The 15,357-nt window shown below is 35.4% G+C and overlaps 1 protein-coding gene across 1 annotated transcript; it reads left to right on the forward strand.

The window, feature by feature from the left end:
* Nucleotides 1–500: 500 nt before the first annotated feature.
* On the forward strand, nt 501–14,998 carry LOC104539775 (tumor necrosis factor receptor superfamily member 19-like; the record flags this gene model as incomplete). Its single annotated transcript, XM_010183381.1, has 4 exons — nt 501–585; nt 1,994–2,104; nt 11,606–11,784; nt 14,913–14,998. Coding segments are annotated over exons 1-4 (442 nt in total), but the record flags the coding sequence as incomplete, so codon positions are not given.
* Nucleotides 14,999–15,357: the final 359 nt, after the last annotated feature.

Here is a 15,357-nt window from a genome sequence, read left to right on the forward strand (position 1 = left end):
CCTCCAGTTCATTGCAGAATGAAGTCGGAGAGGTTACTTAGCCCCTAGGCAAATCCGTTCCACTCCACATTGCACCACAGAAGGAACATTCTTGTGATCAGCTGTGTCTTAGCTGATATGTGGCATATTTGAAGAAATTTATTTTTGTCTGATTGTGTACTTGGGCATCTAACAAGCAAGAAATACATGTTAGGGATGTTAGATTTAGAAATGCTGATGTTCTCTAATCTAGACTGATAGCTGTCTCCTCTTCTGAAAATTAAGACTATAGATACTTTGTATCTATTGCCTTGTCTTCTAAAAAAACATGATTTTAAAAGCATCTCATTGTTGTTTAGCTTCCAAGAATCCATCTGAAATATTTTAATGGCATTAACAGATATATATTTTGACATGCTGAATAATATGAAGTTCTACAGATGTATGACTCCTGCAATTTAAATAACATTGTGAAATATAATGTTTTTTCTCTTTTTTTTCTTTATTTTTTTTCTAGGTAGAAAGGTTTAATTGTAAGAAATGGATGCTAAAGGATTACAGGGAGAAGATAAACTGAAGTTGCTTATAATTTTACTAGCATATTTGGTAAGTTAAAAATTAATATTTTTTTTTTCTCAGGATGAATGTTGAACAACTTATTTTGGAGACAGGAGTGGTGTCTTTTGTTTTACCAATTACTGCTAACACTAGAAGTCTTAAACATGCAGACAAATACATACTCATTTTATCAATTTAAAAATGAGCTTCCTCAACTGATTTGTATAATTTCTTGCTACTCCTCACATGCAATTAAAAAATTTTACCTTGTGAGCCTCTTCAGGGAAGAACTGGACTAGGACAGAAAATACAGGTGAATGTAGTGCTGTGAAGGTGATGCTGCTTCACTTCAGGGAGATGGCAGGAATTCTAGGCTATTTGCAGTGGTCATCTCTTAGTACAGTATCCTTATATATAGAGTTTAGAAGTTTAGAGTATTCAGTTTATGCATAGAACACAGCGTAGCACGCAATTACATTGCCTACTACATGTACTTCAACTCTGGCTTGCAGAGATAAGCTGTAGTACTAAGGGTAATTAATACTTCATAGCTGTCAGAGAGGCTTTGGTCTTTCTGCAAAGACTAATACACAAAGTAAGACTTTAGTAGCAGTTGTGGAGAGCACTTTCTGTGGTGGAAGCCTGTATGCAGGCATTTAATTTAAAGTCATACTGAGGAGGCTCATAGGATTTGGTAATGTTCCTAGGTAGGATTCCAGTGCTTATACTGAGACTTTGCATGGCTGATATTACTGTTTATGGTATTTCTCTTAACCTCAGTTTCTGGTTCAGTCAGATATGTGCGTAAATGCCTTTGAAGGCAGAATTTGGATTATCTTTCACTGGGCCCATTAAATATAAAGTGATAGTGAAATTTAGAATAAATAGTATTGATACAGGTTTTGGGTGGTTTTTAAGTTTCCAGAAGGTTTGAGTGACCTTTTAAAATCTCTAAATACTTATTAAAGAAATAGATTTTAGTTTATTCAATCGTAATAGCATCATTATAAAAATAAAAAAAATAAATGTAACGTGACAGTATCGTGTAATATGGCATAGCTTACTGTTATGAAAATTGTAGCTTTAGTAAATGGCTAGGCTATGTGCATTTCTCATAATGTCAAGTAAAGTGAGGAACTTATACTCATGTTCAAGCAATTAAGTGTTTTGACACTCCACAAGTGCCAAGTATCAATCAGATCGTCTAAAAATTGCAAAATTATTGCAAGTCACTGATTACGGAGAACCTTTAAAACTCAGGGCACTTATCTATACTTGGAGTTAGGTGATTAATGATTTTCACTGCCACATTTAAAGTTCTTGGTAATGCAGTAAGTAATTTTTAAGATAGAAATATGAATTTATTTCTCAGATTTTATATAAATTACGTGTTAAACACAGATTAATTGTATTTCAGTGAGTTAATTTTTTAAATTTTTTTTTTTCTAATTTTTAGCTAAGTAGGGTAATTTGTGAAACTGGAGATTGCAGAGAGCAAGAATTTCGGGACCACACTGGAAACTGTATCCTCTGCAAACAGTGTGGGCCTGGAATGGAACTCTCAAAGGTGAGCAACTCATGCTTTCTTCAGTGTACTTTGTTTCCAGCAAGTGCATTTATGTATGTGGTTAAAATAATAGATATCTGTAAGTACATGAAAATATTTGATTTTTGGCATTTGAACCTTACGCTGTTTTTCAAGTACCATGTTTTCTGGTTCTCCTTGCATAAAATGTTCAGTTCAGAAAATGATGCAGTTAATGAAGTAGGCAGTACCATTAGAGGATCTGGGTATGAGCTCTCGAATATTTATTTTTTTTAAGGTAACTTAATGCTACAAGGCAGGGGAAAAAAAACTGCAGGGAATTAAGACTGAATAACCTATCTGTGCAAAGGAGAGTACAAAAAAATGAATTTCAAACTAGTGATTGGTACAAATCACTGAAATGGGGAGGGATTGATTTTTTTTACAATGCCAACTTTCAGAATCAGTTCTGGATTTTAGGTGAAATTTCCACAACAGACAATGTTTAGATATCTTCTGGACAACAACTTGTCTTAACAGAATGGTTTGTAATAAAAATAAAGGCATAATCATGTAAATACAGAATAGGATTCAAATGAGAACTGAGATATTTCTTTAGAACTGCTGGGAGATAGGCGATTGTTCTGGTTTTGCTAACTCGGTGGTGGGAGCACTTTGTGTTGGGAAGCTGGATTCAAGTGAGGCTCAATTTCTTTGTTTTACAACTCTTTAAAAATGCTGTAAACCTAATCCATATCTTTATACTGTGTGAAGTAAATGACAAGGCTGAGGCCAGAAAATTACATGGTAATATCTAAAAAGCACATCAGAAGTCTGTTAATATCATGAAGAAGGAAAGATTGTTATTGAGTCTTAAGTAATTGTTTGGTTTTTTTTTTAGACTAACTGCGTCTCTTCCAAAAGAAAATTTCCATAAAAGTTTTTGAATTAGCAGGTTTTTAAGGAGTGCAGACATGAATCAGTGGAGATGAATGGTGGCTGAGTTTATGGGCTGGGGTTCAGTAGGACTAGAAAGTTTACTTGGCAAAATTTCCAACAAAATTCTAAGTCTGAATGCAAGTCATGAGGGAGATCTTGGTTGCTTTCAGCACAAAGTAGGTGCTATGTATAAACAAGGATAGAGAACAGTAAAGGAAGATACAGCTGAAACAGGAGGAAGGGGGGGATATAGTGGGATTCATTAACTCAATCACCATAGAGAAAGAAATGGAATGAGTTTTGAGTCATGGAATGAGACTGGGTGTTTTGGGAGAGCAGGTGTGTCATGCTAGTGGTGTGAAAGTGGTCAGGCAAAAAAGACTGTGCAAGCTGGTACCATGAAAGATGAGCAGACTTGTGAAGTTTCTTGCGTAAGCACAAGACTTTCTTCAGTGTCCAGCTACTATACCTATGTCTGCCCATTGCTAGCATCTAAAACTGTGGCCCAGACATAACTGTGCAGTCTGGCCTATGCGTGATAGGTGGGGCCCAAGGATACCTTGCCCCATGCCTTTGCATATAGAGGAGTAAACTCTGTTTTGTGCTTTTACTGATAGTGTAAAAAGGATGAATTTAGGGTATTATTTAGGAGGAGTGAACTTTAATTTTCAGGATTGCTTTTCTAGGCAAGTATGTTCTGTAGATCCAAGGGGGAATTTGAAATGTTATTTTTGAAAATTTTTAAACACGAAACATTACTAAGTCTGGTGTGCATATGTGTTTAAACAACAGCAAAAAGAAAAAAACATTCAGCTTGTGGCTTTGTATTTCTTACTATATTCAGCTACGAAAAAAGCATAAGTTAAGTATTGTGGTTTGTGGGCAGTTTAAAGAGATTTACTGAAATTGAGTGACACATTTTCCCTATATCTCCACCCTCTGTAGCTAGTGTTCATTGCATTAACAGAAATAGTGTCACACTTCAGTGAGGATTCCTTTCTATGTTAGGCAGTGTTAGTTAACGTTTAGTCATACAATGCTGTTGAAGAAGAGACCTGAAGACTTTGGATATTTCTGTTTTTTTCATATTGGCATTAAATTTGAGGACTGACAGGTATTTTAATTTATAAAGACACTTGTAAATATGGTACACTCTAACAGCAGTCCTACTAAAGCAGTATTATATGCATTGATGTAGCGTACTTACCTAGTTGGCAAATTAAAAAAAAAAAAAGTGTAAAAATGAGTGCCCTCAGTAACTACACTTTTCTCTCAATTTCATAAAGAAATGCTAAACTGAAATAGGGAGGTTATCGTTTGCAATAGGACACTGTTCAAGTTATGTTTTTACTTTGTTTTTGTTTACAATCTGATAGTCCTGATTCTTAGGACTACTTTTTCTGAAAATATGAATGCTTGATTAATTTCAATGTGTAAGTGATTTCTTCTCCCATACATGAATAGGCTTTCAAATACTGTTTTTGTTACTACACTGGAACTGAAATAACTAAGCAGGTTTTGCGCAAACCTAAATGTGAGTGGAAGCATAATTTCCTTTACAAATAGAGGTACCATTTTCTGTGAATCAGCGAAGGATATGATGCTATGGCTGTTATTGAAATACACTTGTGAGTAGTCTTGCCGAACTACAGCTTGAAGCAACAATGTTAAGTCAAAGGGAAAAGGGGTTTAATGATTTACAAGAGAAAGTTTTGTTTGCTTGCGTCTTTTCACATGTAAGAAAGCAATGATGTAATTATGCTGTAGTCTAATAATAGTTTCTTAATAACAAATAACATATGCATTTTCCTATCCAATATTTAGTGCTCATGAAAAAAATAGATATATTGCTATATATAGCATGGGAGCATGACTATTTTTGAGTATATAGTAAAATACAATGTTATAGGTGGATTTTTTTTTTGGTTCGATTCTTCTCTTTTTTGTTATGTTAGTAACAAAAAACTTCAACCTGTATTTTTGACTATAAAAGGCCAGCTATTATTGGGTCGTGCAGCAGTGGACTGTGTGAACAGTTGATGTAAACGTATGTCCCTATTTCCTTCCCTCGAACCTCGGTTCAGGTAGAATTTCTACTGCTGAGTAAGCTGAAGCAGACAAATCCAGACTGTGGAGGGACTGTAGAGCCCTCACTTCACTCCTATGAGAAACTACTTCATCTTAGTTACAATCTAACTCTGTAAATTTCTTTTTTTGTTACTGCTGACTATACAAAAATAGGAACTGTGTTCCTTTCAAAAGCCAAGTAGAGTTTGTAGACTAAACACTATGAAAGGAAAACTGGAGTTCTTGAGATAAAAATTAAGATCAGTACCCTGGTACAAATGGGTACTATGACTTAAATAAATTGCCACTGAATTGATCAGCATCAGTTTTGAACGTAAGTACGCTCGTACATGTACTTTCTTCCTTTTGCCTTTGTTAAACTGGGTACATGATGTTATGGAAACACAAACTAATACATTGTTACCTAATGGTGATATCTGTTGTTTGGCTTTAAAAAAATAAATAAAAATGCAATGGTATTTTTATTGTGGTTAAAACCCAGTTAGGTCAACAGTTATTAGTTGTCCCTACAATTAAGGGGAGACGCAGTGACACCTAAAGATCAGACTTAAGAATCTTAACATAGGCTGCACAGGTGACTTAAGGTATGGTTAAAGCCTAATCAAATCAAGTCCAGTGTGATGGTCCAGTCTGTTCCCATGTTCCACTCAGATATACCACAGACTTGCATTAACAGTGTGGATAACTGTGCAAGGCAAAACACCACCTGTACAGAGTGGGTGTGTGTATATATATATGTGTGTGTGTGTGTATACATACGTGTGTGTATGTAAACTTATTTTTACAACTAATAAATTGAGTCATTTATGACTTCTGTTGCTATGCTATGTGAGCATTTCATAATACCTATCTATCTTGGGGAAATTTTGTTGCCTTTTCTTAGTTTATACATGAGATACTAGCACAGAAGTCAATTAACCTATAGTAAAGCAGGAAGCTTTTGGTGGAACAGAGTAGGCAGAGGCCACAGAGTGGAACAAGAGGATGGAGGCCCTCTCTTCACAAGGGACCACATGGGCAAGACAAGAGGCAATGGTTACAAGTTCTACCAGGAGAGAGGTTTTATCTCTTTTCTTATGAAAGATTTTTTTTTTTTTTGTACAGCGAGAACAATCATTCACTGGAACAACCTCTCCAGGAATGTGGTAGAGCCCCTGTCCCTGGAGGTTTTTAGGATGCGATTGGACAGGGTGCTAGATCATCTTATCTCGGCTCCCTGTCCCATGAAAGGTTGGACCAGATGTTTTTCCAAGGTTCCTTCCGCCCTGGGCTGTTCTGTGATTCTATGAGGAGTGTTTAATTTTAGTTGCAAACTAGTGCTCAGTCTGTTGGATTGATCTTCCTGTCTGCAGAGATAAGCAAATTCAGACATCTTTTATAGCAGGAGATTAAAAAAAACACCAAAAAACCCCAGCCTTATTTCATGTAACTAGTTGTGAATCTGGACTGTTCTCTTTAGCTTTTGCTGTATGTGTTTGTTTTGCTTTTGTGTTTCTGTATAAATCAAACCTTGTATATGATTCAAATTTATATAAATCGCAATGCAGAAATAATAAACTGGGATAGTTTGGATATCAACCTTTTTCTGAAATCATTCTGGTATGGACATGAGAGTCCTTCCAGTTGTTTCACCATAATTTGCCTTAAAAAAAAAAAATTCTATAATTCTCTCTAGCTTCCATGTTTGGGGTTTTTTAAATTTATTTATATATGGAAAAGCAATCCATATGTCAGCCTCATCAAGCTTATATTGCAACTCAGAACTGTAACTGTAATTCCAAATTGTTTTGTCAACAGATCACATCTGAGGTTGTAGTTCAGAAACATTGAAATGACAGCTTTAGCAATGATAAGTTATTTCCACAGTGTCCTGTCTGGACGATTATGCTGACACAGTAAATTTTTAGGGTGTATGGTGGAACAGATCACTGAACTGATCACTTTTAACCGGGATCAGTCCTTTAGACAGATTTACAGCTTGGCCTCATAATTGGTTTTATCAGTACAGTTGAGGACAATGCATGACAAGGAAGAAAAAGGAGAGATGAAAGGCAAAGTGCCTTAAGCCAGCATTGCCACCCAATATGTGATGATGAATACTGTCACAAAAGGAGTGCTGCTGTACAGTGAGTCTGTGGGATAGAGGCAGCTTGATAATTGCTAAGGTAAGGCAAAGTATCATAGATATATATGATTTATATATATATATTTAATATATTTAATATTTATATATATATTTAACATAAGACTCACAGCAACAGTTTCTAGAACATAAAATCCAAGACAGGCTACTGTGTGAAGTGGTAAGAAAGTGAGATACAATCTAGCCAAGCGAGGGGATCGCCCTTGTGCAATTGTCATGTGCTGCAAACATGTCAGATTTTGCTGGAGACTTGCAACCTGTCCTGCACAGAGACTTCTGGTGATAGATACGGCTGTTTATTGGATTAGATGAGGCTGATCCACAGCCTAACATACTTTTGGAAGCTAAAACTGTGTGCTATTTAACAAGGCCGTATACTCAAAGGTATTACTAAAAACTTAATTTCCCAGCTACAACCTGCTATATGACCTGACATCAATTAAAAGTGTCTCAATGACTGGAAGGCTTTTGCTTGAGAATACCCAAATATTCTTGTAATAATCATGGCCTAAGTAGAACTTCTCTGTGCAGTACTGTCTAGGGACTTAGGTAAGTTGTGGATAATCAGTGGAACTAGAAACAAATTCTAGAAGCTACTTGCAGATTACTATCTTAATAATGTCTGAAAGCATTTTTTAAATGAAATTTGAGGTTATTTTAATTGAAAGAATTTTTAAAATCTAATTTACTGTTCATTTATTTTGTGTTGCATTCAACTTTTAGGGAAAAACCGTACCACTTAACTCCATTATCCTTTATAGTCTGCTGTAATTTTGGTTGTTCTGTCTGAATCAGTGTTTGGGTAGTATATACTGAAAGAAAATGTTAATGCTGCCAAGGTAATACTTTGAGGTGTCTGAATTATTGTATACTTTTAACTAAACTCACAACTTAGTTTCAGATTCCTAGATGGCCTTGACCAGTCATCTCGCTTGATGCCTTAGTGAAACCCAATTCTGAACAAAGTTGTTCTGGGGATACATGCATTAATTGTAATCAGATGTCACAATGCTGTGATAGTGAAAGCTGTATAAATATCCAGAAATTAGAAGTGCATTTGAATTTTGAGGATTTTTTTAAAATTAATTTTAATACAGGTTTCTAAATTAGTGTTTGGGTTTTCACGGCTTGTACTGTGTATCATTCAAGTGAGAATTTTTTTCATTAATGTTGCCTGATACCATTGATGGTAGCATTGAAAAGGGGAAAAGGAAAGGCAGTCATGCTCTTCACAATACACTTCACAACAGGAGAAATAAATAGAGTATATAATTACCTCTTTTTTTTCTGTCACAATTTTTTTATTTTAATCTAGTTAACCGATGTTACAAGTTTTATTTCTCTTTTCTGCAGTCCTGAGGTAAACTGCCACAGGAGATGAGCTTTCTTTTAAAAATATGAGTGGGAGGATAGAAAGGGTGAGAGGAGTTGGAAACTATTCAGATCTCATCCACCACATAACTTGTCAGTTTTGTAAATAGAGCACTGAGAAAACTGGTGCACATCAATTTTGCATATGCACTGATAAAAGATGAGCAGTCGATTGTTTGTGTCTTTGCTGGACTGCTAAATTTTAAAGTCCAAGATTTCAAAGGGTTTGAATCCATCGTCTAAATCATGTTCTTCAGTGTTGGGAATGTGGTTAATTATGAGTACAGATCTGTTTGAAGTTCTGCCTCGTTTACAAGCTTAAATATTTATTTGCACCTGCCAGGCAGTTAACTACCTCAAATATTATGTGAACATAAAAAGTACATACATAAAGTTGTAGTTGTTATGGATTATATCTGCAGAATTCCGGGCAAGGACTTAGAAGTCATCTTTGGAAGACTGGAGACTAAAAATTCCTTGGGCAGAAGATTTCTTTATATTGCATCCACCACTTTTATAGCTTTAAAATAAACCATTCCACATTACAAAGAACCACTAAGACGTGTCTATACGTCCAACTATAGCAAAGCAGATCACTTGCAGAGCTAGAAACAACTTACTCAAGCTCTGCTAGTTTGGGCTAGTGAGTTGAAGGCATTTAATTCTAGCTTTGTTTCCTGGTGTTTTCTTGTTTTAATCAGAAACTACAGAGGTAGTCTGGAAAGGAAAACTTTTAATTAAGTTAATTTAAGTTTTATATTTGAAAGCTGACTAGGACTTGGGAGGGACTGATTCCAAATGATTTATCAAAAGATATGAAAATACATGGTTTGAGCTATATAATATATCCTGTAACGCTACTATATGGATGCTCTAAACAGAAAGAGTAAAGAGTAAGTAGGTACTTAGAAAGAATGTGTTAAAGAATAATGAGATTCAATTAAAAAGTTTATTTAGACTTAGGAAAAGCAAAATCTCCTAAGAGATGTTAGTCTGGTTCCAGTCCCTGGTGATGATCATATAGCTTTGTATACAGTCCTACAATTGCGTAGATGAAATTGAGTATAAAACTAGACACATTATGATATTTTTAGGTGACATAAAAACGAACTGCTAGAACTTCCATTGTTTTGGCATTGATTCCTAGCAGAAGCTGGTAGGTTTGAAATAAAATCGTAGAAAATATTATATGCCTGAGGTAAATGTAAAAAAAAAAAAAATACAAAAAATTTTTATCTTCTTTTGTCCACCAGCTTTACTAGTGTCTCTCACAGGAGTAGCATGCTGTATGGTGCGTGAAATGTAGTATGCTTTTTCTGTTACTAACTGCAATGATCTGTCTGTCTGCTCCTTAATCTGAATAACAGTCAATAGTAAGAAATTATATTTCATCTAAAAATAAGAAATAAAAATAAATTTAAAAAATTAAAACTTATTTTTTTTTAATTCCTGGTTCTAGAGTCAGAGAAAGAAGACTATTTTTAGTGTCCATTTATAGTTGTTTTCTTAAGAGTTATTCATTTTGTGTGTACTTGAGTGCTTGTTCTTCTGAGGACAGTAAAGATATTCTTAACAATGAAATTAATGAAAATGGAAATTCTTGAAGTGTCAAGTAAAATGTATCTGAAATTGTTTATTGTTACTTTATCATTGTACACTAGAGGCACTATAAAATACATTTAGGTCAACTCCATCACAGAGCTTGTTCCATAGATGCTTTCTCCATGCAAAACCTTGGAGGATCCCAAGTGCCTTTCTAAGGTTCAAAGCTTTTACTGCAGCAGATTTGCTTAGGTGGGTGACTTTGGAAAAAGTTCTTTATGTACATAGAACATGCACTTATTGTGGAGGAAACTGATGGAAAACTTCTTTTAAGTTATCCTAGTTGAAGATTTCCTGCAGTTTTTCCCCCTTGGAAGCTGTTCTGCTCTTTCACTGAGACCACATACCAGAGAAGGATTTCTCCACATTGTATCTTTCCCACCTATTCCCTTCCCAGTAAGTCCTTTCCAGCAATTTGTTGTATTCCTTTTGCTGTTTTGTGGTGTGTCAGTGATGCATCAAATCTAACTCCAAATTACTGCAAAAAACTAATAGGATATTGTGTTGATAAGAGAATAGCAACTCTTAGTAACGTGGTAACTCTAAGAAATAGTGACATAAAAATGAAATAGATTGATAGTTCTTCATAATCAGTTTGTACAATTCAATCCTCAAACTATCACATATTGTTGGGTGAAGCATTTCTCTTCACAGCCTGTCAGTTTTATTAGGTATCTTTTTTCAAATGAATGGAAATAATTTCTTTAAACAGCTAAATTTGGGATAAATAACCACCCATAATGATATTCCTTGTATAGTAAAATATTATGCCTCCTTGTGATCTGCAGAGCTATTAAACTCTTCCAACAGTTTATGAACTGTTAGAACTGGAGCGGATTGTGTTTCTGAAATTCTTAGTGGCTAAGCAACGTTTCATGCCTTGCTGATGGTCATTAACTGGCCCTGTTTTATTTGGTAACAGAAATGCTAAGCCTTTGAAGATCAGCGCACTCTCTTTGGCAATTAACTTTGTTCACCTTAGCTATGAACCTTAATATCAAAGTGCTTCTTTGCTGTTCTTGAATCTGAGTAAGTGCCTTTATACTTCACTTGTCCCAGTTTCTGCACTTTCACATGACTGACCTAATTAAAAAACAGACAGCTCAATAATTCTACCATAAGCTAGTAATAATGAAACTGTGGGAGTCCTCGAAGCCCTTTATCATTCAAATACGCAGTGGTTTCATGAATAAAGTGGATGACTAAGTATTACTTATAGAAGTAAGGGAGATTATTAGCAGTGGAAGACACATTTGAACTTGTTGAAAGGATGGCTTTTGTCTCTAGAAATAGAGTCTCTCAGTAATAATTACACTAGGTCTTCATTTTATCCCATCATTCTCTTCTTGTTCACGCTTTCAGTGATTGAATAGCTCACTATTGCTTGTTAATCCCTACAGGAATGCGGCTTTGGGTATGGGGAGGATGCACAGTGCATGCCATGCAGGCCAAACAGATTCAAGGAAGACCAGGGCTTCCAGAAGTGCAAGCCTTGCCTGGACTGTGCGTTAGTTAACCGATTTCAGAAGGCCAACTGTTCTGCCACCAGCAATGCGCTGTGTGGAGACTGTTTACCAGGGTAAGTCCATTTCTGAAACTGAGACTTGAACAAAGCCAAAACTACTTTGCATTAACATTTGCTTGTTCATCTTTTCCAGATAAATGTTTGTACACTATATGTATATTTGAAGGTCCTAGGTTGGAATCTTTGCCTTACCAATAATTTGCTTTATGATCTGAGCACATAATTTCAGAATTGCAGTCTTAATTATCTCATCTATAGGAATGGTTTGATAATTACCTATCTGATCTATGTGACTGTTGTCTATAGAGCACCTAAGCAAAACACTTCAAAATACTGAGTGTTACTGGTAACTTACTTCGTTGTTACAAAGAATTAAACAGTTACTGTGTATGTTTCCAAATTTCTTGAAGACTGATCACATTTTCCTGCTTTTTACCTCTCTTGAGGTGAATGCCTAATAATTCTCATACACATATATTTTTAGGTCAAAAGTAGTGGCTGTGGTTTATGCTTCTGAATTTCCTTCACCATGTTGGTGAATTCGTAAAGCATGAGCCTGGCTGAGGATCTGAAAGAACTGTTTTGGAACAAATTATAACAACGTGGAGACTCAGTGAACATCTCGTTATATAAATCAAGACCTGTGCTTAGTTTGTTGTCCAGTCTTCCCAGATCTCTATTGCTAATCTTCTCTGTTTGTAGTATTACAATCTCTAAAAGGCTATTATTTATATTGTGGCCAAGCTCCACTATTATAAATACCTGCCATGAATTTGTTAAAAGGCATTTTGCGTTCTTTTTTAAACTATGAATTGGTAGTTTAGTTGGTAGGAGTACGTTATGAGGACTGATTTGCAGTTGTAACAGCCTTTGTAATTTCAGGATATATAACACAAGTTCATCTATCTTAGCTATTTTATTTTATTTTTATATACTCTCTTAATCAAATACTTGAACACTCTTGAAGTTCCTACAGTTACTGCTCTTGAGCCAGAAGTGAGATCTTTTCATTTAAAAACACTTAGTAAAGCTTTGGTAACTAATGTTAGTTTAAGTCACAGCATGAGAAGGTGCAGCCCTAGGTGTTAGATGTTACTTTCAAACACTTCTGATACTACCTGCAGCTGCATGGTGGATTGATTTATGTTATTATTGTAAATAAATGTGTATATTGTAGGGCTTATTTGTCTGTCAACAGGGAGAAAATTTTCTTTTTAAAGTGTAAACAGTATAAACTAAATTTTGGAAGATGAGAAAGGAACAAAAAAGAAGCCAGAAAAAAAAGATGAATTCAGGGTAAATCTAATCTGGAGAACCTGGGGATGGTCTCACTATTCTGGTCTGGAATATATTCCAGATACGTGTATTGAGTGCTTGTTAAGATGAGACCTGTTACCACAATCTGCTTTTACTGGCAGCAGAGTTAGAAACATGAGGGGGGAGGGAGTCATGGGTAGGGGAGTCTCAGGTCACCTGATCTGAGCATTTTGGGAAGCAGAACCGTAGAACATGCCACCGCTCATACCTCTCCATCAGTTTAGATGCTGCCTATGCAAATGGAGGCTATAGCTAGCCAAACCAAAGAGAGTAGCTAATGTTTTAAGTCTCAGCAATCACATTTATTTCTGCTTTGCAGGGGTTTCCAACATGACACTCCCTATCATTCAGCTTCAAAACACTACAGCAAGCATGTCAGCTAAAAACAGAGTAAATGATCACAGTGGCCCCTTCAGTCTTACTGCCTATGAATCTATTTCTGTTCATGTTGTTAAAGCATGAGTTTTGTAAGCAGTTGGGAAGCTGTTTGCTTTAGCTGATAGTCTTCATACTTCAATGGCATTTGCAGTGTTAATAATTTAACATCAGTACAGCTAATACCTTTTATTTAATGTGCCACTACCACTACAGAAAATATTTAATTCACATACTCATCTTGAACAAAGGACAGCTATGGATTCCAGCTTAGTACTAATGACTGATTGTTAGAAAGACCTGCTTGATTAGGGAGCTGTTGTAGATAATTCTTTAGAGGATGTCATACTCTCATAAAAATTTGAAGTATAATACTTCAAGTTCTGTTTTTTCGTTTGGTGCTACTTTTGTTCCCTGGTTTAGGAATGTAGGCTTCTGCCTGTATTCAGTAAGCTCTTTACACATAAACTCAATAGTAAAGTTCTTGAATGGTCTTTGGAATAAAATGTTTCCTTGGGTACGACAGCCTTTTTAAAAATATTTCTCATTCATTTCTTTAGGAATGAGTTGCTGGCTGGTTAGTTTGCTCTAGAGTTTTATTTTGTCGTTCACTTGTTACTGCTTGTGACCTCCCATTGCTATTGCTTATCCAAACTGACTGATACTTCTGTTTGCAAGATCCATTTTTTTATACCTTGGAATGCTTGCTATCTAGGATTTATAAAGTATGCAGTTAGGTGAGAATATGAAAACAAAGTGGAGAATTGGATTGGGACTCGTAGTCCATTAATTTGCATTCATAGTTCATGCATGTTGTGATTTTGGTTGTCGGTGGTGATCTTCCTGGAGGAGAAGGAAGAGTCACAGAGGAATTATGGGATTTTTATAAAATTGAGTTCTGAAAAGCCTTTTTTACTGTTTTGCTGTTCAACAAAGTAATTGGAATAATCTTGTTTCCTGCAGATTTTGTCACACAGTGATTTTAACTAAAAGCATTGACATCTAGTTCACTACATACTATTAGTGGTGATAATTACCAAGTAATATTTTTAATTAATAACTTGTAACTTTTAGGAGAGTTATGTAGATTAATCCGTTCACTTTTATTTTTTCAAAAACGTGTAAATAAGTTTGCATAATGTAAGCTTATACTTGTCTTGTATGTTGAGGTGTGGAAAACAGGATATTGATTTATCTGAAATATCCAGAATTGTTTATTTCTTATGTGAATATAAGATAATAGTGACTATGCATTTGGACTAACAGATTTTGAATTTTTCTTCAGTTTACTTTAGATCTACTGCTGTACTATTAATTAATGTCTACTGTCCTCTTGTTTACTTTTTTCTTCTCTTCTCTGATTGTTTGCTTTGGGACACAGATTTACAAAAGTTTGCAATTAGAGCATTTTGTTAAAACACTTGATTAATTTTGTGAGGAAAAATAACTGGTTTTGATTAACTGGTTTTTTTCATTCATATATCTTCTAGATTTTATAGGAAGACTAAGCTTGGAGGCTTTCAAGACATGGAATGTGTTCCTTGTGGCGATCCTCCTCCTCCCTATGAACCTCACTGTAAGTGTTCTTCCTCCTGTTGGAGTGGGTTTAACTCTTTTTGCTTTAGAGTGTTTTTCTCCTTTAACTTGAAAGCTTGGCAAAAGGAGGACAGTCACAGTTACTAAGAATTCTATTTTCTTTTTAGTAAATTATTTTGTTACTATATTTCAGCAGTTCCAGCGCTATTTGCAAAGTTCCCTCATGTGACCAGTCACTTGGGGATAAACATTCCTGTCATACCACATGATTAGAGAGCCTTGAGTCCACTTCTGATGTTGTCATATTAATTTTAATTTTTGTTTTGTGTCGATGCCAAGAGAAAGGCAGTCTTGCTAGACCCTCTGCCTGCTATCACGTAGGCCTCAATGAGTAAGAAT

The sequence above is a fragment of the Mesitornis unicolor genome, unplaced genomic scaffold, assembly GCF_000695765.1.
Source record: "Mesitornis unicolor isolate BGI_N332 unplaced genomic scaffold, ASM69576v1 scaffold29784, whole genome shotgun sequence".
NCBI classification, from domain to species: domain Eukaryota; kingdom Metazoa; phylum Chordata; class Aves; order Mesitornithiformes; family Mesitornithidae; genus Mesitornis; species Mesitornis unicolor.